Source organism: Hemiscyllium ocellatum, chromosome 31 (assembly GCF_020745735.1).
Source record: "Hemiscyllium ocellatum isolate sHemOce1 chromosome 31, sHemOce1.pat.X.cur, whole genome shotgun sequence".
NCBI classification, from domain to species: domain Eukaryota; kingdom Metazoa; phylum Chordata; class Chondrichthyes; order Orectolobiformes; family Hemiscylliidae; genus Hemiscyllium; species Hemiscyllium ocellatum.
The window spans coordinates 43,233,398-43,259,467 of record NC_083431.1 but is presented as its reverse complement, the minus strand read 5'-3'; the positions used below and the strand labels follow the sequence as shown (position 1 = coordinate 43,259,467).

Here is a 26,070-nt window from a genome sequence, read left to right as displayed (position 1 = left end):
GTAGGATTTGGTCGGCGCAACATCGAGGGCCAAAGGGCCTGTACTGCGCTGTATTTTTTTTCTATGATTCAAATAGTTTGGTTGGAGCAGTTTTTGTCAGGTGTGTACAGGAAGAGTTCCTGACTCAATATGTAGATAGGTCGACTTGAGGGGAGGCCATATTGGATTTCGTGCTTGGCAATGAACCATGCCAGATGTCCAAACTCTCAGTGAGACTGCATTTCGGAGACAATCCCTGACCTTTACTATCATCATGAACAGGGATAGGGGCAGACTGTATTGAGAAGTATTTAAATGGGGAGAGGGAATTACAATACTATTAAGCAAGAATTGGAGTACCTAAATTGGGAACAATTGTTCTCAGGGAAGTGCACAACAGAAACGCCTGGTTGTTTAAGGAGCACCGGCTGATAGTGCTGGATAGGTTTGTCTCACTGAGGCAAGGAAGGGATGTTAGGTTGAAAGAACCTTTGGTGACAAGGGATGTGGAACATCTAGTCAAGAGGAAGAGGGAAGCTTACTTAAGGTTGTGAAGGCAAGGATCAGACAGGGCTCTAGAGGGTTAAAAGGTAGCCAGGAAGGAACTGAAGAATGGACTTAGGAGAGCTTGAAGGGGGCATCAAAAAGCTTTAGCAGGTTGGATGAAGGAAAAACCTAATGCATTCTATACTTACGTGAGGAACAAAAGGATGGCCAGAATGAGGGTCGGGCCGATCAGGGATAGTGGAGGGAACTTGTGCCTGGAGTCGAAGGAGGTCCTTAATGAATACTTTTCTTCTGTATTCACAACTGAGAGACCTTGACGTTTATGGGGACAACGCAAAACAGACTGATGTGCTCGAACAGTTGATGGAAGGAGGAAGATGTGCTGAAAATTTTGAAAACATAAGGATAGATAAGTCCCCTGGGCCAGACGGGATATAAACTAGGAGAAAGTGAGGACTGCAGATGCTGGAGATCAGAGCTGAAAAATGTGTTGCTGGAAAAGTGCAGCAGGTCAGGCAGCATCCAAGGAGCAGGAGAATCGACGTTTCGGGCACAAGCCCTTCTTCAGGAATGAGGAAGGTGTGTCAAGTAGGCTAAGATATAAGGTTGAGAGGAGGGACTTGGGGGAGGGGCTTTGGGAATGCGATCGGTGGAAGTAGGTTAAGGTGAGGGTGATAGGCCGGAGAGGGGATGGGGGCGGAGAGGTTGGGAAGAAGATTGCAGGTCAAGAAGGCGGTGCTGAGTCCGAGGGTTGGGACTGAGATAAGGTGGGGGGAGGGGAAATGAAGAAGCTGGAGAAATCTGCAATCATCTCTTGTGGTTGGAGGGTTCCTAGGCGGAAGATGAGGCGCTCTTCCTCCAGGCGTCGTGTTGCCATGGTCTGGCGATGGAGGAGGTCAAGGGCCTGCATGTCCGCCAAGTAGAAGGGGGAGTTAAAGTGTTCAGCCAAGGGGCGGTTGGGTTGGTTGGTGCGGGTGTCCCAGAGGTATTCTCTGAAACGTTCCGTAAGTAGGCAGCCTGTTTCCCCAATGTAGAGGAGGCCACATCGGGTGCAGCGGATGCAGTAAATGATGGGTGTGGAGGTGCAGATGAATTTGTGACAGATATGGAAGGATCCCTTGGGGCCTTGGAGGAATGTGAGAGGGGAGGTGTGGGTGCAAGTTTTGCATTTCTTGCGGATGCAGGGGGAGGTACTGGGAGTGGAGGTTGGGTTAGTGGGTGGTGTGGACCTGATGAGGGAGTTGCGGAGGGAGGGGTCTTTCTGGAATGCTGATAGGAAAGGGGAGAGAAATATATCCTTGGTGGTGGGGTCTGTTTGGAGGTGGCGGAAATGACGAAGGATGATACAATGTATCTGGAGGTTGGTAGAGTGGTAGGTGAGGACCAGTGGGGCTCTGTCCTGGTGGTGATTGGAGGGGCAGGGTTCAAGGGCGGAGGAGCGGGAAGTGGAGGAGATGCGGTGGAGAGCATCGTCAACCACGTCTGATGGGAAATTGTCTTTGAAGGAGGAGGCCATCTGGGTTGTTCAGTATTCGAATTGGTCCTCCTGGGAGCAGATGTGGCGGAGGCGAAGGAATTGGGAATATGGGATGGCGTTTTTACAGGGGGCAGGGTGGAAGGAGGTGTAACCTAGGTAGCGGTGGGAATCGGTCGGTTTATAGTAAATGTCCGTGTTGAGTCGGTCGCCCGAGATGGAAATGGAGGTCTAGGAATATGGGATATACCCAAGGTTACGACAGGAAGCAAGGGAAGAGATTACTGTGCCTTTGGCGATGATCTTTGCATCCTCACTGCCCACTGGAGTAGTCCCAGATGATTGGAGGGTGGGAAATGTTATTCCCTTGTTTAAGAAAGGGAATAGGGATAATCCTGGGAATTACAGACCAGTCAGTCTTACGTTTATGGTGGGCAAGTTATTGGAGAGAATTTGAGAGATAGGATTTATGATTACTTGGAAATCCATTCCTTGATTAGAGATAGCCAGCTTGGCTTTGCAAGGGGCAAGTCATGTCTCACAAACCTTATTAAATTCTTTAAGGGTGTGACTAAACACATCGGTGAAGGTACAGCAGTGAATGTGATGAACATGGATTTAAGCAAGGCTTTTGATAATGTTCCCCATAGTAGGCCATTCAGAAAGTAAGGAGGTATGGGATACAGGGAAATCTGGCTGTCTGGATACAGAATTGGCTGGCCCATTGAAGAAAGAGGGTGGTAATGATGGAATGTATTCAGCCTGGAGCTTGGTGACCAGTGGTGTTCCACAGGGATCAGTTCTGGGATCTCTGCTTTTTGTGACATTTATCAATGACTTGGACGAGGAAATCGAAGGGTGAGTTAGTAAGTTTGCCAATGACGCAGAGGTTGTTGGAGTGGTTGGTAGTGTGGAGGGCTGTATAGGTTGCAACAGGACATTGTCAGGATGCAGAAGTGGGCTGATAAGTGGCAGATGGAGTTCAACCTTGAGAAGTGTGAAGTCATTCATTTTGGAAGGTCGAATATAGAATACAGGGTTAAAAGGTAGGATTCTTGGCAGTGTGGAGGAACAGAAGGATCTTGGGGTCCATCATGGATCCCTCAAAGTTGCCACTCAAGTTAACAGGGTTGTTAAGAAGGCGTATGGTGTGTTGGCTTGGGATTGAGTTTAAGAGCTGCAAGGTTACGTTGCTCTATAGAACTCTAGTTAGACTTCACTTGGGATACTGTGTTCAGTTCTGGTTGCCATATCACAGGAAGGATGTGGAAGCTTTAGACAGGATGAGAGGAGATTGACTAGGATGCTGCCTGGACTGAGGGCATGTCTTATGAAGGAAGATTGAGAGAGCTCGCATTTTTCTCATTGGAGTGAAGAAGGATGACAGGTGACTTGATTGAGGTGTACAAGATGATGAGAGGCGTAGATAGCCAGAGACATTTTCCCAGGGTGGAAATAGCTATCATGAGGGGACATAATTTTAAGGCGATTGGAGGAAGATTTAGGGGAGATATCAGAGGTAGGTTCTTTACACCTGTGGTGGGTGTGTGCACTGCCAGTGGTGGTAGTAGTATCAGATGCATTAGGAACATTTAAGCGAACCTTGGATAGGCACATGGATGGCAGTACAATGGAAGTTATGTAAGCTAATTTGATCTTTGAGTAGGATAAAAGGTCGGCAAAACATCAAGGGCTGAAGGGCCTGTACTGTGCTGTACAGATTTCAGAAGCAACACCATCTTCAAGGACTTAGAAGAGGGAAGGATGGATGGAGGTGGAGTGGTGCTTAATATATAGGGTGTGGTCAAGGGTTAGTATTTTTTGACAAGACACAAGTCAATACAGATTTGAAGGAGGTGCAATGGTTCCATTGGAGAGAACCAAGAAAAGAAATTGGTGCTGGATCTGATTGAAGAGGATTCTAAACACTTCAGCCTCAGCAGCTGAATTCACAGGCTGAACCATGCCATCATTGAGGGGCATATTCAAGGAAGTTCCTTCTCTTATTAGTTTTTGTTTAAATGACTGGCATCATTTGTGACTGGATGTAGCATAATTGGAGTAACCTAACCAATGCATTTTACAGGACCATGGAGGATAGGAGTATGGCGGTTAGGCCATTCACCTAGTTCTACCACTCAATTAGATAAGGAAATTGAGCAGGTAGAGTAGAGGTACTGATCAACCTAACCAAACCCCTGTTAATAATCAATGTTTCACCCCACCCAGCCTCAGGAATACCTCTTGGCTACAAAGGCATTTCAGCTTGTGATTGTGCAAATTTCTTCTTTGCTCATGACCTTTTGTCTCCCTTTGGGACTATTCACTTTCCCTTCCCAGTGTCTGAATTCTCTGAGTAACTCTAGTTACTCCTTTATCTCCTCACAAGTTAAGATAGTCCTGACTGACTATTAAAAAGCTCAACTAATATCCTTACTAGCTGATCATGTATTGTTTCTCAACATAAAAATTAGGAACAAGAATTGACTACTTGCTCCACAAACCTGCTCTGTCAGTCAATGATATTGTGCTTCATTCAATAGCCCTCACAGCTCTACATTCCTATCTATTCCCAATAACTTTAGATTGTTGAATAAACGTGAGTTGAACAATCTCTGTCTTCAAACACACTCCAATAATCTCTGGGGAAGAAAATTTCAAAGATTTAGAATCTTCAGAAAAAAACATTTCTTTCTATCTTTATCGTAAAAGGGAGACCCCTGGTTTTTAAACTGTGCCTTGATCTTAGCCGCTCCCACATGAGGGAACATCTTTCCGGAATCCACGCTGTCAAATCTCTATGATCTGGCTGCCCCTGTGCACCAATCGCTGAAGACTGGTACAGCATGTAATTAGGAAAGCTAAAAAAAATTGTGATTTATTGTGAGGGAAACTGAATACAAAAGTAGAGAAGTTATGCTTCCAGTTAGAAAGGTGAGATCACAGCTGAGGCAGTGCATACAACATTGGTCTCCTTACTTAAAGGAAGGTTGCAAAATGCCCGAAGTTCAGAGAATCTTGTTCTGAGGAAAATATTGTACAGGCTAGGCTTGTATTCACTAAAGTTTAGATAAATAAAAGGCAACTTGATTGAAATACAAGATTCCAAAGGGTCTGGATAGTGTGGCTATGAAAAGGACGTTGTGGGAGAATATAGAACTAGGGTTCACTTGAAAATGAGGAATTTCCTCAGAGGGTCATGGGTCTTCGGCACTTTCGTTCTCAAAAGGCAGTGGAAGCAGAGGTAGACAGATGTTGACAGACACTTGATAAGTAAGCAGGTGAAAGTTTATCAGAGGGTCACAGCAGTGTAAGTGGATCAGCTGTCATCTCATGGAATGGAAGAGTAGGTACAAACAGCTGTCCAGGCCTTTTTCTGATAAATGCATGCTTCATCAGCAAGTAATATGTTTCAATAAGATCACTATTCATTTTTCTGAAGTTCAATGGACACCCAGCCTGTCCAATCCTTCTTCTAAAGAAAAGCCCCAAATCCTGTATATCAATCAATTAAACCTTCTCTGAATTGCTCCTAACATATTTATACTTTTTTTTGATTTTGATTCACTCATGGACTTGGGCGCTGCTGGCTGCCTAGCAATTATTGCCTGTCCTTGGTTACCCTGGAGAAGGTGGTGGTGAGCTGCCTTCTTAAACTACTGCAGTCCATGTACTGTACATCGACTCACAATGTCCTTAGGGAAGGAATTCCAAGATTTTGACCTACAACAGTGAAGGAAGGGTAATACTTTCCAAGTCAGGATGGTGAGTGGTTGGAAGAGAACTTGCAGATGGCGCCATTCTCCCGTTTCTGTTGCCTCTGTCCTCTGAAATTGAAGTGGACTTGGGTTTGGAAGGTGCTGTTGAAGGATCTTTGAGGCAGTGCATCTTGTACAAAACACACACTGCTGCTGAGCATCGTTAGTGGAGGCAGTGGATGTGGTGCTCAATCAAGCCGGCTGTTTTGTCCTGGATGCTGTCAGGTTTCTTGCATGTTGTTGAACTGTACTCACCCAGTCAAGTGGGGAGTATACCATCACACTTCTGACTTCTGCCTTGTAGATGGTGGACAGGCTTTGGGCAATCAGGGGCTGACAGTATAGGAGCAGCACGGTGGCTCAGTGGCTAGCACTGCTGCCTCACAGCACAAGGGACCAGGTTCGATTTCAACCTTGGGTGACTGGCTGTGTGGAAGTGGCACATTCTCCCCGTGTCTGCATGGGTTCCCTCCGGATGCTCTGGTTTCCTCCCACAATCCAAAGATGTGCAGGTCAGGTGAATTGGCCATGCTAAATTGCCCATAGTGTCAGGTGCATTAGTCAGGTGTAAATATTAGGTAGGGGAATGGGTCTGGGTGGGCTACTCTTCAGAGGGTCGGTGTGGATTTGTTCGGCCTAAGGGTCTGTTTCCATACTGTAGGGAATCTAATCTAATCAAATCAAAGTATTCCAAGCCTCTGACCTGCTCTTGTAGCCACTCTTTATGTCACGAGTCTGGCTGGGTTTCTGGTCAATGGTAGCATGCACGGATGTTGATGGATGATGGTAAGGCCATTGAATGTCATGGGGGTGGTGGTCAGATTGTCTATTATTGGTGACAGTCATTGCTACACAAATGCCAGGCATAAATGTTACTTGCCACTTGTCAGGATAAACCTGGATTTTGTCCGAATCTTGTTGCATTTGAACATAACCTGCTTCAGTGCCCGAGAGGTTGTGAATGGTGCTGAACATTGTGTAAGTATCAGCGAACACCCCACTTCTGACCTTATGATGGAGGGAAAGTCATTGATGAATCAGTTGAAGATGGTTGGGCCTGGGACACTACTCTGAGGAACTCCTGCAGAGATGTCCTGGAGCTGAGATGGCTAACTTCTAATAACCACAACCATCTTCCTATGTGCTGGTATGACTCCACATAGCAGAGTTTGGCCCCGATACGCATTGATTCCAGTTTTGATAGGGCTCCTTGATGTCACATTCAGTTGACTGCACCCTTGATGTCAAGTGTTGTCACCTTCACCTCTGGAATTCAGTTCTTTTGTCCATGTTTGAACCAAGGCTGTAATGAGGTCAGGAACTTAGTGGCCCTGGCAGAACCCAAACTGGGCGTCACTGAGCAGGTTAGTTATTGTTGAGCAGGTCACTGTTGATGACACCTTTCATCACTTTTCTTAAATGAGGAGACCAAAAATGTACACACTGCTGCTGAGCATCGTTAGTGGAGGGAGTGGATGTGGTGCTGGCTGGCTGTTTTGTCCTGGATGCTGTCAAGCTTCTTGCATGTTGTTGAATTGTACTCATCCAGTCAAGTTGGGAGTATACCCAAATATGGTCTCACCAAGGACTGCACCAATGTTTCAAAACATCAGTACTTTTCTATTCTATCCCCCTTGAAGTAACCAACATTCCACCTACTTTCCAGTCACTTGCTGTATCGGCATTACTAACTTTATGATTTCAGAATATCTAAATCCTTCTGCACACTCTCTCCATTTAAATAACATGATGCATTTAAAGTTATTTAATTTCCATTTGCTTTTGCCTACAGTAGGTTATGCTGCTGGATGTTTGCATTGCCACTTTTCCCCTTATCTCTTTCCTTATCTCATGTACTTTGGCCTCCACTATTCTCGGTAAATTAGCATTGTCACACACCTCCCCTTCTCCCATCACACTGGCCCATTCTGTCTGCTGACCCCGTGTAACCATCGATGGTCCTTATATTTTCTTTCCTTTTCCTTACTCTCTTTTTGTCCTTTCCTCCAATTTTTCCCTTCTACCTACCCTTATCCTTTCTCTTCCCTCCCTGCTCATTTTTCTCTCCATTTGCATCAATATTTCTCACCCTTCTTTCTTCCATTTCACTGTTTTCACCAACCCCCCCCTCAACTTTTTCTCAGGGCCAACTCTGCCAGTGTGACAAAGAACAGAACCAGCAGTTTGCAGAGAAGTCACTTCCCAAATTTATTTTTATTCCTAACTTGGCCCCTCATTGGCACTATCAAACACATCCGCAAAGAGGTGACAAGTTGGTTTTGACTGTTTTGTTTCGAAAAGTACACTATTTACAGATGTGGCAGCACCAATTGTTCACAACATGCTGATCCTCCCAATAACCCAGAAGATGGTAAAAAAAACAATTACTTGAAGTTTGAACAGGTTAAAAACAAAATACATTTTGAATTTTGCAAAGTTAGTCAGCAAACACACGTCACCATGGGGACACAAGAATCACTCCCCTTAGACAAACTCTGAGGGAAAAACTTAGTCAAATAAGAGGAATGGGAAGAAAGGAGAAGAAATTTGGAACATTTGCCCGAAATCCCTGCCCAAATTCTTATTTATATTATTGCAAATGGAATTTCACTGGATACCTGTTAGATTATGATTGGAAGGTTGTTGTGGAGTTGGTGGTTGAAGTAAGTGGTAGTAGTGTAAGAGTAACTTAAAATCAACCTAATTTAAGGGATTGCCTGATGGATTGCCTAAGCTGGAATACTGTGACAGAAATCCAACACTAATATAAGCCCTTGTCAGTCCAAATGGAGTAAACTGTAGCTCATAGGCTGGACTGGGAAATAAATTTAAAATATTCAAAGAAGTTGAGAAATTATTTCCCATTTCTCTGACTTGCACCACATCATCCCTTGCAGGTATCAAGTCACACCACAGCATGATTCCACACATTTCTCATCCAGGTGTCCTGATGTTCCTTCATCACTGGTTAAGAAATCACAACCAAATCATTAATTAATGCCTGCAGGGATAACAGTGGAGTGATCAAGAGCAGGAAGGGCTCAGGCCCAGTAAGATTGATGCCATTTATGATATCCCCAACTTGATTGAGACCAACAAATGTCGCAAAAGACCCAATGATCAATTACTGGAAGATGACTAAGCAGCACATCCAACAGTGCATTGGACTGAGGAGAGGAAAATATATATTTTGTAAAGCTTTACCTGAATCTTTATCTTCCACCATGTCTTGTTTCATTTTTTTTTAAAAACAGCTCAAGAATCAAAAGCTCATTATATACAAATGCATTTATATTTTCAAAAGTTATTCCAAATTGATGGACTTTAGGGGCACTGGATAACTTAAACACAAATAAAATACAATATTTTTCTTTTCCAGGTTAAACACTAACCAACACTCTTTGAGAAGTTGTCCTTTCATACTTTGTTCTGTAATGTAGTGTCCGTAAGCCCTATTGATTGGAATGCACATTCCCATTATCTTGAATACAATGAGGTGCAGCACCACAGTACAGGAATTATCTATTTGTCAGAAAAAGGTATTAAGTAAAGTGAAAAGACTTTCATAATCTCTTTGCATTGTTCTTCCAACTAGGCAAGTCTACAGATGTATACACGATACCAAGCAGAGAATTCCAATGTGCTAGTATCATTCATTCCCATGAAGTCCTAATTATAAGTCTAAAATTTCGTGGGATAAGTACCTAAATCTCAAATTTGAGATCTTTACCACTTTTGAGCTGAAAAACCATAGAGTGATATCTCTCAGCACGGTGGGACCAGTCTCCTTTTCTTGATGCACTCCCAGATCCAATTCACAGAGACCTTTGACGCGTGTGTATTATCCTTTGTTTCACCAACCACATGCGTTGCTGTAGCCAGGTCATATTCTGTAACCAGGTCACCATCATATGCAATGAAGTATCGGCGGAGTTTGCTGTAATCTTGCACTGATGTGGGCAAATAAAGCTTTACTCCAGTAAATATGTTCATCAGGGTCTGAGGAAAAACAGTATTTTGTAAGTAAGAGAGGTCTCAAAGCCTCTGAAAGACTTTCCTTAGTTTTATTTACCATTAAATATAAAATGCAATGTCTAGCTCAAATTCAGTGAACTAAAAACAGCAATAACACACCGAGAAGTTCCAGAGGATTGGAGGTTGGCAAATATTTATCCTTATTCAAGGAAGGTCCTGGTAACGCCCAATCAATTAGTTCAATGTTGATGATGGGCAAGTCTTTATCAACAAAAGCCATTTTAAAAAGTCAACAAAAACTTGAAAAAGTTTTGAGTTAATTATGGATAGTCAACACAAATTTGAGGTAACAGAAAGTTGGCAAAGGGAATGCAATGGATATTATCCAAATGGATTTTAAGAAAGAATTTGGTAAAGAACCACCTAAAAGGCAGTTGAATAAAACTGTATCTCATGGAATAAGAGGGTCAGTGTGAACTAAGATAAAGGTGGCTTACAGACAGGAAATTACAAAAAAAGGATTTGATTATTTTTCAGACAAGAGGATGACAGACAGGAGAAATTTAATACAGAGAAATGTGAAGTTCTAGGTTTAGCAGAAGAGGTCAGAATGTAATACTTCAACTTAATGGAAGACTATTAAGACAACTTTATAGAGACTAAATGGTACCTTGGAAAGAGTTTACAAGAACAAGGGGACTTCTGGGTATTCCCATAGATTTTTGAAAATGGCAGAAAATACAGAGATTGTTTAAAAACATTGCAGTCAGTTTCAGTTCATCTTTTAGAATGTGTTTTGGCAACTGAAGTTAAATGGGAGATGATCACAAACAACTGTTTAAGAAATTAGTACATCTTAAGTAAACGCAAATTGAACAGGTCTGAATGTAGTTAATCAGTGTTATCCTACAAGGTCACAATTATCATGGGTAAATATTTAACAAGGGCTGATCCAATTTTGAATCCCTTTGTGGATGCCCATCATTATTGATATATGCGAGCAATTCTGAGAGTGACTTGCATACTCCATTAGAGATAGAAATCATTCATATATACATTACAAAATCAAACAGCTGTGTGGAAAGTAAATAAGAATTTGCATTTCTGCTGCATTCATGCTGCCATAGAGATAAGGGGTGAGATTAAAACTTTTCTGTTTAATTTACCTGCTTGTGTTTACTTAAAAAGCAAGTGGCCAATAGCCTGTTAGCTAGGGACAGGCAGAGAGAAAGCATCTGCCATGAGCTGGGAATCAACTGGAGCACCAGTTATTTTATGAAGAGCCAATAGGATCCCCTTGTATAAATCCCGAATCAAGAAGGCAGCCTGCTTGAACTTAATGGTTCATCGTCCAGAAGCCTTCAAACAAAAATGCAACATAATTTGTCAAAACTTAAATGTAAGGACCCCCATGAAATTTCATACCTCAGAAAGTAGCTGGAATATCAAGAAGAATTCGAGTAAATATGCAGGGCTGTGGCATACTTCCGAGTTGGTCACGAAAGTGAATGGACTTTCAAAATTTTGTAAGATAAAGGAACTATCTGAGCAGAACCATTAAGTTGAAGTCAATTTAAAGAAGTCTTCATAAATTATAATATTACATTCTTTTCATCCATTCATAGAGATATAGAGTCATGCAACTTGGAAACAGACTCTTCAGTTCAACTAGTCCATGCTGACCATGTTTCCAAACTAAACTAATCCCACCCATCTGCATTCATATTCCTCCAAACCCTTTCTATTCATGTACGTATCCAAATGTCTTTTAAATGTTGTAACTGCACTCGCATCTACCATTTCTATAAGGTCACCACTCAACGTCCCACGTTTCAGTGAAAAAAGTTCCAGCCTACCCAGTCTATTTTTACAACTCAAACTCCCCATTCTTGGCAATATCCTGGTAATAATAATAATATCCAGTTTAACAACATCCTTCCTATGACAGGGCGACCAGAACTGCAAACAATATTCCGGAAGAGGTCTCATTAATATCCTGTACATACTCAACATGACATCTCAGTTCCTATTCTCAAAGTTCTGAGCAATGAAGGGAAGCATGCTAAACACTTTCTTAACCACCCTGTTTATCTGTGATGCAAATTTCAAAGAATTATATACTTGAATCCCGAGGTCTCTCTGTTCTACGACATTATCCAGGTTTTCCCATTAATTGTATAAGTCCTACCCTTGTCTGTTTTACCAAAATGCAACACCTCGCATTCGTCCAAATTAAACTCCATCTGCCACTCCTCAGCCCAATTGATCAAGGTCTCTTTGTAATCATAGGTAATCACCTTCACTGTTCACTACATCACTGCAAACTTACCAACCATGCCTCCTATATTCACATCCAAATCATTTATATAAATGACAAACAAAGTAGACCCAGTACCAATCCTAATGTCACAGGCCTCCACTCCAAAAACAACTCTCCACCAGTACCTTCTGTCTCCTATCACAAAGCCAATTTTGTATCCAAGTTCACCCTGAATCCCATGTGATCTAACTTGGTTAATTTCATAAACAATAAAATTTGTTCTGGCATAAAAATGTGAAATCTCGCATGTTGTTCAGTCAATCATGTTAAGATTTCTCCCTTCATTAATGGTCATCAGCAGGATTGTAACAGAAAGAACATTCAAACTTGGGTTTTATAAATAGATGCTTTGAGTACAACAGCATGGAAATTATGCTGAAACTTTAGAAAAATTTGAGTTAGGTCACACCCAGAGTATTGTATTCAATCTGTTCACCCCTTTAGGAAGGATGTTAAGGTTCTTCAAAGGATACAGAGAATATTTACCAGAATTGCCCCAAAAATTGGAGATTTCAACAATAAATTTTAAATTGAAGAAGCTGAGATTATTCCTCTTGGGAAAAAGCAGATTGAGGGGAGACTGGACAGTGGTCTATAAAATTATGACAGGTTTTGATGAAGTTGAAATAACTCCACGGAGGCCAATATCCCATAACTAAGTCTGCCTTTATTTACACGCGGAGAGTCCCTAACACTATCCAGCTCCCTCAGAGTCTGCTCTCGGAGTGAACAGAACCTCTGACACTCCAGGTCTTATCTGTCATCTAGGGCTCACTGATTGGACCAGTCAGGGAACTTATAGTCTATGAGGCTCACCTGACTGACCTCATTACAACTACTACAAAGGTCAACAAAGGAAAAACTATTCTTCATCACCTGGCACAAGGACATGGGGATGTAGATTTAGGCAAGAGGAGAAACAAAAGGAACAGGAGGAAGAATTTTATTTTAAATTAACATAATGAGTGTTAGCGACTTGGAAATCTCTGCCTACGAGGAAGGCAAAAGCAGAGACAATGAACAATTTCAAAGAAATGAGGTAAGTATTTGAAGGAAATGAATTTGCAGGTCTGCAGGGATGGAATGGAAGGAATGTGACCGACTAGACTACTTCAGAAAGCTATACTGACTCAAAGCACTGAAGAGTTTCTTATGGTACTACAATTGACATGAAGGTTCTAAATTAAAGACATCAATCTACGTCTGTTTTTGCTTCATCACTGCAGTATTCTCATATTTCCTTGGTTTTACCAACATTTGTTAAGCTTCATTTAATCTGACCAGACAAACCAAAACTCTATTTAATAATGAATATAACAAAGAGATCTGTTCACAGTCATAAATCTTACATTCATGCTTACAGTGTGTTAACCTTCACATTCTCTCCATACTACTATAAATCCTATTGTGGATCAGAGCATTTTAAAATCAATGTTACAAATACAAAGTAGAGACACAAAAGTCAAACTGAAATCGTACTCTTACAATGCCAGAAACAAAAATATTTTCCCTCTGTCTGACTGAATATTGTTCCACCAACTTTGTTTTTATGTATATGTGAATAAAACATTTATGCCAACTGCCTCCATTCCAATTGATATGGAATTTCACATTAGCTGTATCTCTATTTGCCAGTTCAGAAGACAGGCTTGATCTAAAGCCCTTGTGATGAGCAGAACAAGACTTAGGGATTGCCCTTTCGTCCTTGCCTCATTAGAGGTATGGTGATACTGTTGGACTTTACGAATTAAAAATGTTTTACATACTAGATTTGGTGAGTAAACATGCAACAAGCAGCTTATGATCAATTCGTTGCTAAACATATTAGCTGTAGGTTTTGTGGAGCTGAGTAGGAAGTAGTTCAGCTGTCAGCAAAATTATAATGGAGTATCACTGGGACGAGTGCTCAAGACCTGGTAATGGATCAGTGCTAAGGCAGCTTCAACAACAGTGAGAACTACCATTTTAACTCAAGGAACCCCTATGATTCTTGTTAGTATAGATCAGATCATTCTTCTGAGTAACGGTCACTGGATCAGAAATATTAACTCTGATTTTCTTCACAGATGCCAGACCTGCTGAGCTGTTCGAGCAACTACTTTTTTTTTGTTGTTGTTAATGTTTCATTGATGTCAGGGAACTAAAATAGACAGCAGCACGTTGTTGAATGCATGCATGTATTGGAAGTACAGCATTGTCATTTTATTTTCATCTTTTGAAAACAATACTGGACAATACTGGTTTCGCTGCACACTCTGGTTGACCATTCAGTCGGCTCAAATCTCAGAAAATGTTGTTACAATTAAGAGATTCATGAGATTGAGTTTTTGGGGCTTTGTTTTAAATGAAGGGGTCAGCTGATCTATTCTGAAGCCTGCTCGATAGTGAGTATGGGTGATTCAATTGCCAAAGAAGGCTTGGATTGTTTTACTGGGAGGGTACAGGGTGCTTCAAGATAACAGCAGCAAGACTTAAATTTACAATGCGAGTCTCCTAAATTGCAGAAAAATGTTAATAGCATCATGTAATAAGCAGTTATGCTGAAGGAGCAACGCTAGGAAAGCTTGTGATTTCAAATAAACCTGTTGGACTATAACCTGGTGACATGTGACTTCTGACTTCATCCAGGACAAAGCAGCCTTTTTCATCGGCACCAAATCCACAAACATTCACTCCCTCGATCACCAATGCTCAATAATAGCAATATACACCATCTACAAGATGCACTGCAGAAATTCACCAAGTCTCCTTAGACAGCACCTTTGCAATCCATGATCACTACCACCAAAGAGGGCAAGGGCAGCAGATACATGGAAGATAACCACCAGCAAGTTCCCCTTGAAGCCACTCACTATCCTGACTTACAAATATATCACCGTTTCTTCAGTGTTGCTAGGTCAAAAACCTGGAAGTCCCTCCCTTAGTGGCATTGTGATTCAACCTATACCAAATGGACTGGCGCAGATCAAGAAGCAGTTCACTACAACCTTAAGGGCAACTAGGGATGGGTAACAAATGCTGCCTCCATCCCATGATTAAAGAAAGAAAACTTACTTTCAAGATGAAAGGAGAGTTAGGGTGAAAAATAGCTAATTAGCTCCTCTATCCAAATGCACAGTTAATGTGTTTCACTTTGTCATGGGGAAGAGGATAGTGGAAGCTACTTCCAAGATCCAGCTACCAGCTGCCCAACAAATCACACTGCGACAGTAGGGGTTACGTATGATCAGCAGAGAGAAACTAGTTGGCAAACTCGTACAATCAGATGTCAGAGTTACATCCTGAAGTCTCTGTGGATTCTGGGAGATTTCCTTTGTCTTAGCAAGGGACAAGAATCGCTGTTGAAAATGTGTTGCTGGTTAAAGCGCAGCAGGTCAGGCAGCATCCAAGGAACAGGAAATTCGAAGTTTTGGGCATAAGCCCTTCATCAGGAATGAGGAAAGTGAGTCCAGCAGGCTAAGATAGAAGGTAGGGAGGAGGGACTTGGGGGAGGGGCGATGGAGATGTGATAGGTGGAAGGAGGTCAAGGTGAGGGTGATAGGCCGGAGTGGGGTGGGAGCGGAGAGGTCAGGAAGAAAATTGCAGGTTAGGAGGGCGGTGCTGAGTTCGAGGGAATCGACTGAGACAAGGTGAGGGGAGGGGAAATGAGGAAACTGGAGAAATCGGAGTTCATCCCTTGTGGTTGGAGGGTTCCCAGGCGGAAGATGAGGCGCTCTTCCTCCAACCGTCGTGTTGTTATGTTCTGGCGATGGAGGAGTCCAAGGACCTGCATGTCCTTGGTGGAGTGGGAAGGAGAGTTAAAGTGTTGAGCCACGGGGTGGTTGGGTTGGTTGGTCCGGGCGTCCCAGAGGTGTTCCCTGAAGCGTTTCGCAAGTAGGCGGCCCGTCTCCCCAACATAGAGGAGGCCACATCGGGTGCAGCGGATGCAATAGATGATGTGTGTGGAGGTGCAGGTGAATTTGTGGCGGATATGGAAGGATCCCTTGGGGCCTTGGAGAGAGGTAAGGGAGGAGGTGTGAGCGCAAGTTTTGCATTTCCTGCGGTTGCAGGGGAAGGTGCCGGGAGTGGAGGTTGGGTTGGTGGGGGGGTGTGGACATGACGAGGGAGTCACGAAGGGAGTGGTCTTTGCAGAACGCTGATAGGGGAGGGGAGGGAAATATATCCCTGGTGGTGGGGTCCGTTTGGAGGTGGCGGAAATGACGGCGGATGATACGCTGTATACACACTTTCCTCATTCCTGATGAAGGGCTTGTGCCCGAAATGTCAAATTTCCTGTTCCTTGGATGCTGCCTGACCTGCTGCGCTTTAACCAGCAACACATTTTCAGCTCTGATCTCCAGCATCTGCAGACCTCACTTTTTACTCAAGAATCGCTGTAACAGGCTTTATTGTAGGTGCTGGATTTAAAGAATCTTTCCAAAATCTAAAAAGCACTTGGACATAGTTACTCAAAGTTACTATTTAGTGAAACAGGGATGCAGGAACTTATTATAAGTGACAGCAATAGTGGGCCAACTGCTTTCAGGAACATAATTCCACAGAGTGTAATGCAAGGTAAATATAAAAGGGGAATATTGCTTACTGTTGTTCTAATTGCCTACACAAAAGTAAAAACTATTAAGTCATTTGTTACAGTAAAAGTTTTAAAAACATGAACATGCTATGTCATTCTTTAAGTTATCAAGTGAAATCTCCAATCTCTTTTTAAAAGGTCAAAAATCAAACAACTCTAGAATTATGATCTTGTCCACCTCAGTCCAACGCCAGCATCTCTACATCTTTTTAGAAGGTTATTGGTATCTAAGTAGATTGTATCAGCTATGTCAATGCACTTGTTAATACTTTAAGGTCTATTTTCAGCTACTGTGCTCGAAAGGAAACTTGAAACTTTCTTCAATCTTGCAGCACAAGGTGCACAGATTTATATATAAAAAAAATAACTTCTCAGCAAATATGCTGGGGAATAGATTCTCTTTATATATAAGAAATAAGGCAGCGTTACAATCATTCATGTTGCAACATCAAGAAACCATCTGAGTAAAGCATGTTAAGCAATCAAGCTTCATGTGCACAGACAAAAAAGGATACTCAACAGAACAGCAGAGCAGTAATTTCTAAAAACACAAAGAATGAGGAAGGATATTACCACATCACCACAATGACAAAAGTTGAAAGCCTCCGCAGCTGCGACATTTTCTTTATCTCAATGCCTTAAATGAGTAAAAGCTCAGGCTAATAGAGTGAGAGATGTATAGCATGGAAACAGACCCTTCGATCCAACCCATCCATGCTGACCAGATATCTCAACCCAATCTGGTCCCACCTGCCAGCACCCGGCCTATATCCCTCCAAACCCTTCCTATTCATATACCCATCCAAATGCCTCTTAAATGTTGCAATAGTACTAGCCTTCACCTTTTCCTCTGGCAGATCATTCCATACACGTACCACCCTCTGTGAAAAGGTTGCCACTTAGGTCTCTTTTATATCTTTCCCCTCTCACCCTAAACCTATGCCCTCTAGCTCTGGACTCCCTGACACCAGGGAAAAGACTTTGTCTATTTATCCTATCCATGCTCCTCATAATTTTGTAAACCTCTCCAAGGTCACCCCTCAGCCTCCGACGCTCCAGGGAAAACAGCCCTAGCCTATTCAGCCTTTCCCTATAGCTCAAATCCTCCAATCCTGACAACATCCTTGTAAATCTTTTCTGAACCCTTTCAAGTTTCACAACATCTTTCCGATAGGAAGGAGACCACAATTGCATGCAATATTCCAATAGTGGCTTAACCAATGTCCTGTACAGCCGCAACATGACCTCCCAACTCCTGCACTCAATACTCTGACCTGTAAAGGAAAGCATACCAAATGCCTTCTTCACTATCCTATCTACCTGCAACTCCACTTTCAAGGAGCTAAGAACCTGCACTCCAAGGTCTCTTTGTTCAGCAATATTCCCTAGGACCTTAACATTAAGAGTATAAGTCCTGCTAAGATTTGCTTTCCCAAAATGCAGCACCTCACATTTATCTGAATTAAACTCCATCTGCCACTTCTCAGCCCATTGGCCCATCTGGTCCAGATCCTGTTGTAATCTGAGGTGACCCTCTTCGCTGTCCACTACACCTCCAATTTTGGTGTCATCTGCAAACTTACTAACTGTACCTCTTATGCTCGCATCCAAATCATTTATGTAAATGACAGAAAGTAGAGGACCCAGCACCGATCCTTGTGGCATTCCACTGGTCACAGGCCTCCAGTCTGAAAAACAACCCTCCACCACCCTCTGTCTTCTACCTTTGAGCCAGTTCTGTAACCAAATGGCTAGTTCCCCCTGTATTCCATGAGATCTAAGCTTGCTAATCAGTCGCCCATGGGGAACCTTGTCGAAAGCCTTACTGAAGTCCATATAGATCACATCTACTGTGCTGCCCTCATCAATCTTCTTTGTTACTTCTTCAAAAAACTCAATCAAGTTTGTGAGACATTACTTCCCATGCACAAAGCCATGTAGACTATCCCTAATCAGTCCTTGACTTTCCAAATACATGTACACTGTCCCTCAGGATTCCCTCCAACAACTTGCCCACCACCGAGGTCAGGCTCACTGGTCTATAATGTCTGTACAATTCATCCAAATAGATCCCAGGTACAATTTCTAGCTTCTATCAAGTCAGAGCTAGTTTAAGCCTTAATGCTCCTGAGGAAAAATTCCTACATTTAATCAGTATCCAGTCTCCACTGCTGGATAGGGCATGAGAGATTTGTATTGAATAGCCTGCTGCCGTTCACTATGGACGTTCGCAAGAAGCAAGGTACCAGAGCATTGCTGGAAACACAAAACTCACTCCCAGCAATAGTTGATGTCTTTAGGGGCATCCTGACCACAGGAACAAAGAAGCTTATTACAAAATTGCAAAACCTTATTTTTATTAAGGGAATTTATTGTGCTGGACTTTTTAAATGACTACTACAGATGACATGACTTATAAGATGGCCAAAACTCCATAAGCTTCAAATAGTGGATTGTCAAGGGATGTACCTAGACAGCTCACACCTGTTATTGTTCAGATATACTGTAAAACAATGAAGCAAAGAGAACTCTGAACAATGGTCTTTGGGCCAGGCTCAGTTACAAGAGTCATTGTGGAACAACAGAAACCAAAAAATTGCATATAGAGTCACTGAGATGCACAGTATGAAAACAGTTCAACACAACTCTGCCAAACAGACATTCTACATTGAATCTACTTCTGTTTGCCAGCATCTGGCCCATATCCTGAAAAACCCTTCCTAGTCATGTACCCATTCAGATGCCTTTTAAATGTTGTAATTGTACCAGCCTCCACCACCTCCTCTGGCAGCTCATTCCATATACACACCATCCTCTATGTGAAAAAAGTGCCTATTAGATCCCTTTTAAATCTTTCCCCTCGAACCTTAAATTTATATCCTCTAGTTTTGGACTCAACTACCCTGGGGATAAGACCTTGGGTATTTACTCTATCCACGTCCTTCATGATTTTATAAACCTCTGTGAGGTCACTCCTTGGGCTCCAATGCTTCAGGGAAACAGCCCCAGCCTATTCAGCCTCTCCCTGTAGCTCAAACCCTCCAATCCTGGCAACATCCTTGTAAGTCATTTCTGAACCTTTTCAAGTTTCACAACATCTTTCCCAGGCAGGGAGACCAGATTTGAATACAGCATTCCAAAATTGACCTAACCAATGTCCTGTACAGCCACAACATGAAATCCCAACTCTATACTCAATGGACTGATGAATAAAGGCAAGTGTACCAAATGCCCCCATTTATCCGTAACACCGCTTTCAAGGAAATATGAACCTATACCCCAAGGTCTCTTTGTTCAGCAATACTCCCTGGGATGTTACCATTAAGTGTATAAGTCCTGCCCTGATTTCCGCTACCAAAATGCAGCACCTGACATTTATCTAAATTAATCTCCATTTGCCAGCTGTTGGCCCATTTGCCCTCTGATCAAGGTCTCTTTGTACTCGGAGGTAATCTTCTTCACTGTCCCCTACACCATCAATCTTGGTGTCATCTGCAAACTTTCTAAGCATACCTCTTGCACTCACATTCAAATCATTGATATAAATAACAAAGCACGCTGTAAATCTGAAATAAAATCAGCAATTGCTAAAGAAGTTCAGCAGGTCTGGTAACATCTGTGGAGAGAAAACAGTGTTAACACGTTGAGTCCAGTGACCCTTCTTCAGGACAGATTTGAGATAGCGTGAGGCGATTCTGATGGAGAGAGAGGTTGAGAGCTTGCATGTGGCGGTGCATGGCACTGAGTTGGGATCCCAGGATGTGACTAGAACAGCTGAGGAATACAGTTGAGGAGTGATGCACATCGCTGAGATGTGATGTACAATAACAATGATAGGGTCTTCACTTTACACCCCACCAAGCTCCGTATCAAAAAGGTTTCAAAGGTGGCCATTTCCACCATCACCAGACACATATTTCCCTCCACTGTCAGCATTCCATAGGGACCATTCCTCTCTGGACACCCTGGTCCACTCTTCTGCTCCCAACACCTCCTCTTACTTCCCCTTACAGAAGGTGCAACATTTGCCCATTTACCTTCTCCCTCCTCATAATCCAAGACCCCAAATACACCTTCCAGGTGCAGCTATTTACCAACACATCACATAATCCAAATTACTGTATTATCTGCTCACAATGCTCCTCTGACTGGAGAGACAAAATGCAGACTAGATGACTGCATTTGGAATATTACATTCTGTCTGTAAGTGACCCCAAGCTTCCAGCTGCCTGGCAATGTTCCCTGGAAGAAAGTGAGGACTGCAGGTGCTGGGGATCAGAGTCAAAAAGTGTGGTGTTGGAAAAGCACAACTAGTCAGGCAGCATCCGAGGAGCAGGAGAGTTGCCGTTTTGAGCATAAGCTCTTCATCAGGAATGCTGCCGATGTTTCTTGGCCAACATGTGTCACAGGCCTTCTGCAGAACACCAGTGGGCTGAGCACAAGTTGGAAGAACAGCATCTCATTTTCCACTTGGGGACCCTGCAGTCTTCATGACTCAATATCAAGTTCAATAATTTTACAGCCTGATCACCTCCTTCCATGTCTTATCCCCACTCTCACACTCTAGGTCCTGTCATCACATGGGCTACTTTCAGCACAGCCAAGCTTTTCTCACTCATTCATCATCCCCATTATCACCTATCTTGTTTATTTTCTTTCGTAGAAACAAATAAAAACTGCAGATGCTGGAATCCAAAGTAGACAAGCAGGTGGCTGGAAGAACACAGCAAGCCAGGCAGCATCAAGCAGTGGAAAAGTTAATGTTTTGGGTATAACCCTTCTTCAGGGCCGGCTAACTACAACAACCACTTTGCCTACTTAACCCTTCTCCTCTCCTTCTATGTGGACTCCATCTCCGCCATCTGCTCCCTCACTTTCATCCCTTCCCTTATCATGAAGATAAATATCACTTTTTCCTTAGGTGCTATTAATTCTGAAGGAGGGTCACTGGACTCGAAACATGAACTGTTTTGTTTCTACAGAAGCTGCCAGATCTGCTGACCTTCTCCAGCAATTTCGGTTATTGTTTCAGGCTCATTGTATGCAACTATCTACCCCTTTAGAGTGTTCAATAGATCTGTTCCAGGGATGCAAAGTCTTTCACTAACATGAATAGTTCTTTAATGGCCACCATTATCTGTTCAGGTTCAGCAACATGTGACTGAAGCTCCTGAAGAATTCCAGATAGCTTTAATCAGACATTTGAGTCATCAAATTAATCTGAGACCTACTGCCAAGAATGCAACAGACTCCAGATCAACAGATACACTTGTCTCAAGGTCAGGGACTTCAAACTTGTTTTTGAAGGGTATGGAATTCCTCGAAAAGCAAAGCTTTGTCTACTGGCATTGCCATCTTGCTGCTTTATCCACAACTCCAAAGGAATTCTACAATGCCTGACTTCAGTCATCTGAACTCTGATTTTGTTTGAAGATCTGTACCAACTAATGTTCATAAATTCTGTGTGCGTGGGGTGGGGGTGGGGGGGAGAGGGGTGTATGGGTGCGGGGTGTGATTGCATGTAGTGTGTGGAGGGGTATGGGAGTGTGTGTGTGTATGGATGTGTGGAAGGGGTGTGCATGCGCGTGATGCAAGGCCACTCAAGAGTCATAGAGATGTACAGCACGGAAACATTCCCACTCATCCAATAAAGAGGTTCTAAAACCATGACGGTATGCATAGAGTGGATAGCCAAGGTCTTTATCCCAGGGAAGGAGAGTCCAAACCTAGACAGCATAAGTTTAAACTGTGGGGGGGAAGACTTAATAGAGACCTAAGGGGCAACTTTTTCACACAGAGGATAGTATATGGAATGAGCTGTCAGAGGCGGTGGAGGCTAGTACAGGAACATTTAAAAAGGTACCTGGATGGGTATATGAATAGGAGGGTTTAGAGTGATATGGGCCACATACTAGCAAATGGGACTCCTGACTTCATAATAAAAGTGATTTGAGAAATATACCCCAATTATTCCAAAAAAATTAATCCACTCTGCTTACAAACAGAAGATAGGGAGAAACAAAAGAAATTCAGTTGTTTGTCTCTTTCTGGTTCCTGACAAGGAGAAGGGAAAGCAGTTACATAAACAAAAGAAAAAGAATGATGGTTGAGTCATCAACAACTGGATCCAGAGATATCTTGAGAACGATGCCTGCATGTGGCCAAGGACAAGTTACTACTGCAACACTATTAATCCAGTCACCCAGGACACGTTTGAATCTTACCATATCAGAAATTTGGATTCAATTAAAAATCTGGAATTAAGAGTCTAATGGCGACCACTGACAATTGTCAGGGGAAGAAAACTATTTGGTTCACTAATGCCCTTTAAGGAAGGCCTACTGAGGAACCTTGATTATCCAAAGGACACAGGCGTGGAGTATTTCGTTTAGTTAATCAAAGCCAAACATCAGGACCTTGCACCTTGTCCAATAATCCGAAAGCCGGAAAATCAAGGTTTCTCTGTATATGCAATTTGCAGCAATGTGGTTGATTCTAAACTGCCCAAGTAGAGACAGTTACAAATGCTGGTCTGGCCACTGATACCCATATCTTGTGAATGAACAAAAAAATGTACATTCAATGGAGCACAAGAATTCAAGACTGTCTTCTTTTCAATTAAAGGAAGCCAAAACAGGACACTGATCCACCTGCCTTGGTACTATGTCCTCCTTTAGGTTGCTTGCAAAATCCTGTCAACTGTTATTAATCAAGGACACAGCTAATGTTTTCTGAGGATGAAAATTCAGCACTTCTACAGGTTCCTGAACGAAGTGCAAACTAAATTCTCTCCTGAATAGCTGGACTTTGATTCTAAACTCATATTGCAATGTCTTAAGATTCCACCAATAGCAAAAACAGTTTCTCCTCACTAACTCCATCAATTCCTTTTAAAATGCTAAAAAGCCTTGCGACCACCAAGGAAAGTGCATCCAAGGCAATGTTAGAACCAATGTGAATATCACAAAGTAAACAACAGCATTATTATATTGCAAAATGTGAGCAATTGCTCACATCGTCTTCCTTCCAAAAAATAATAATTGAGTACCTGGTTGGAAGAAGATGACGTAGATGGGCTGGAAAGCAAGGAGCCATTACTCTTTTCAGTTATGGGTGATGCGATCTGTTGAGGGAAATAAAACACAGGCCAAGTTAAATAAATAAAGATATTTTCAGTTAAACTCTGGAGGTTGCAAGGTGTATTTTAACCAGATTTCTTTATAAGTAGTTGAGTGCTCATATGTGCCAACTTAATAAAACCTTGTTTCTTGGAGCAGAGGTTGTCAGAAGAGATCAGCAACCTAAAACAGGGGTGGACAGAGGTACTTTAGACCTCACTTTTAATTATCTTCCTATATTAAGCACAATATTGATATCTTTGTGGTCAATGAACAGGTCACTGCAAAATGGAATGAAATTAAGACGCATCACATTCTCTCAGATTTTATCTCATTCCTTCTCAGGATCTGAAAACTCAACAAATTCCTTCCTGCCCTTTTTTTCCTGACAATCCAGGCTGTTTAAAAGGTAAGCTCAGTATACGAGTTTGCATGTTCTCCCCGTGTTTGCGTGGGTTTCCTCTGGGTGCTCCGGTTTCCTCCCACAGTCCAAAGGGTCAGGTGAACTGGCCATGCCAAATTGCCCGTAGTGTTAGGTAAGGGGTAAATGTAGGGGTATGGGTGGGTTGCACTTCGGCGGGTCGATGTGGACTTGTTGGGCCAAAGGGCCTGTTTCCACAATATAAGTAATCTAAAATCTAATCTAATCTAATATAATTTCAAACTCTGCTTTCAATTTTTCTTTGTCTTAATGCAATTTAAGCATTCGGGTCTTTGTTCCTCAATCTAAAACAAATCTGCTAATAAAAGGACCACAACAAGCTCCAAATCCACTCAAAAGACAGCATGGGTCTACCTTTGCGCCCAAGTTTCTTTCCTACACCTAACTCCTCCTCTACTTCCTTTTGACGTCTTGCTAATACACCTCACAAACACCAACAATTTTCCTACACTGGCCTAAGTGAAAGTCATAGAGGTCTACAACCACAGAAAAAAGCTCTTTCAGTCCATTAAGTCCACGCCAAAGTTTTGGCATATATTTGGCAATGGAATGCGATTAGCAAAGCTAGATTCTCTCATCACCCAAATCCTAGATATAGTCCTGTTAGGATTGGGAATCCCAACTAACTTCTTAGAAAAGGGGACTGAGCTCACAGTACTCCTAGAGGTGCACTGCAAATAACTAACTCTGTACAGATTGAGGAGGAAGCTAGTATATCACTGGTATCTAGAGCTTAAGTACTCAGTGGATAATCCTAGTGTCATCAGAGAAAATTTTACAAACGTGGTCTGGATCAGTGCTCATACTTCAACATAATAGTACTGATTACTGAGGCACCAATAGCCTATTAAAGTCTTGTGGCCTCTCTCCCGAGAGAAGCACGTGATTTCCCATAATGCTGTCCTCAACCTTCTTCATCAGGCAGAAAATACAGAAGCTTGAGCCACTCACCAACAGATTCTTGTTTGCTATGATCTGCATGTACTGCTTGTAAAACAAAGCATTTCACTGTACTTAGGTACATGTGACTACAATAAATCAAATCATATCAACTCTTCTCCAAGGCAGTACAATGACAACTGACACCTATGTGGAAAGCACAGGTACCAATCCTTTTCCTCTAGTTCTTACAGGGCATTATCTGTAAAATATAATCAGAAATAACATACAGGGGTAAAGATTTATTAAGAAAGGGGCTTCACCTTCTTTCCATTTGGTTCAACTGCTGGTAATTTCCGCTTCACCCCCCTTGCTGCTGATGAATCTGAAGGTACAGGTGGTGATTTTTTGGAAGTATGGTTAGCTACAAAAGAAAGAATTTGAAATGGAAATATTACCATTTTTGCAATAATACATAAAAAAACTGAAAAAAAGTTTTAATTGAGTGGAATGGTCTTTGTGTGGCTAGTAAAATTTTCCAGTAATTTGTATAGATCAGGCATGTAAAGCAGAGATGCTCACTTCTGTCACTTTCCAACTACAATTGTGCATTTAGTTGTTCCCAGTTCATAAAGGTCTGAAGGAATCCCAGAGGTCTAATGGAATGTGGAACAAAGTAATGGCTATGTCAATTAAAGATTAATCTGGTCTGAACTGGTTGCATAAATATAGGGAGACAGTAACCAGTTTGGTGTGAGCTTTATGGAGTGTGATGAACTGAAATAAAACTCTAACAAAGTGTGGATTTGGACTTTTTAAATACAGTTATCTTCTAGTGTTTAAAACCCGTGCTGTACTGAGAGAATGCAGTGATGTCTTGAAGCAGTGCTTTTTAGGTAAAAAGGGTCTGCCTTTCAGGTATATCTAAAACATCACATTTCACTCTCTGAAGAGGATCAACAAGTTCTCCAGTGTCCTGAACAGCACAAATACCTCAAGCAATATTACTGAAACACTTTGACTAATGATTCACCTCATTACTGTT

The 26,070-nt window shown here is 42.3% G+C and overlaps 1 protein-coding gene across 2 annotated transcripts in view; it reads right to left on the bottom strand.

Moving 5' to 3' along the window:
* Window positions 1-7,901: 7,901 nt before the first annotated feature.
* lig3 (ligase III, DNA, ATP-dependent) overlaps window positions 7,902-26,070 on the bottom strand; it is a 69,228-nt gene continuing 51,059 nt past the window's right edge. For both annotated transcript variants that reach the window (XM_060847876.1, XM_060847877.1), the window contains exons 19-21: window positions 25,349-25,449; window positions 23,635-23,709; window positions 7,902-9,717 (exon numbers count right to left, since the gene is read on the bottom strand). In XM_060847876.1, the coding sequence (XP_060703859.1) occupies window positions 9,484-9,717; window positions 23,635-23,709; window positions 25,349-25,449 (410 nt within the window). In that variant the 3' untranslated portion in view covers window positions 7,902-9,483. The remainder of the gene's footprint in view (window positions 9,718-23,634; window positions 23,710-25,348; window positions 25,450-26,070) is intronic.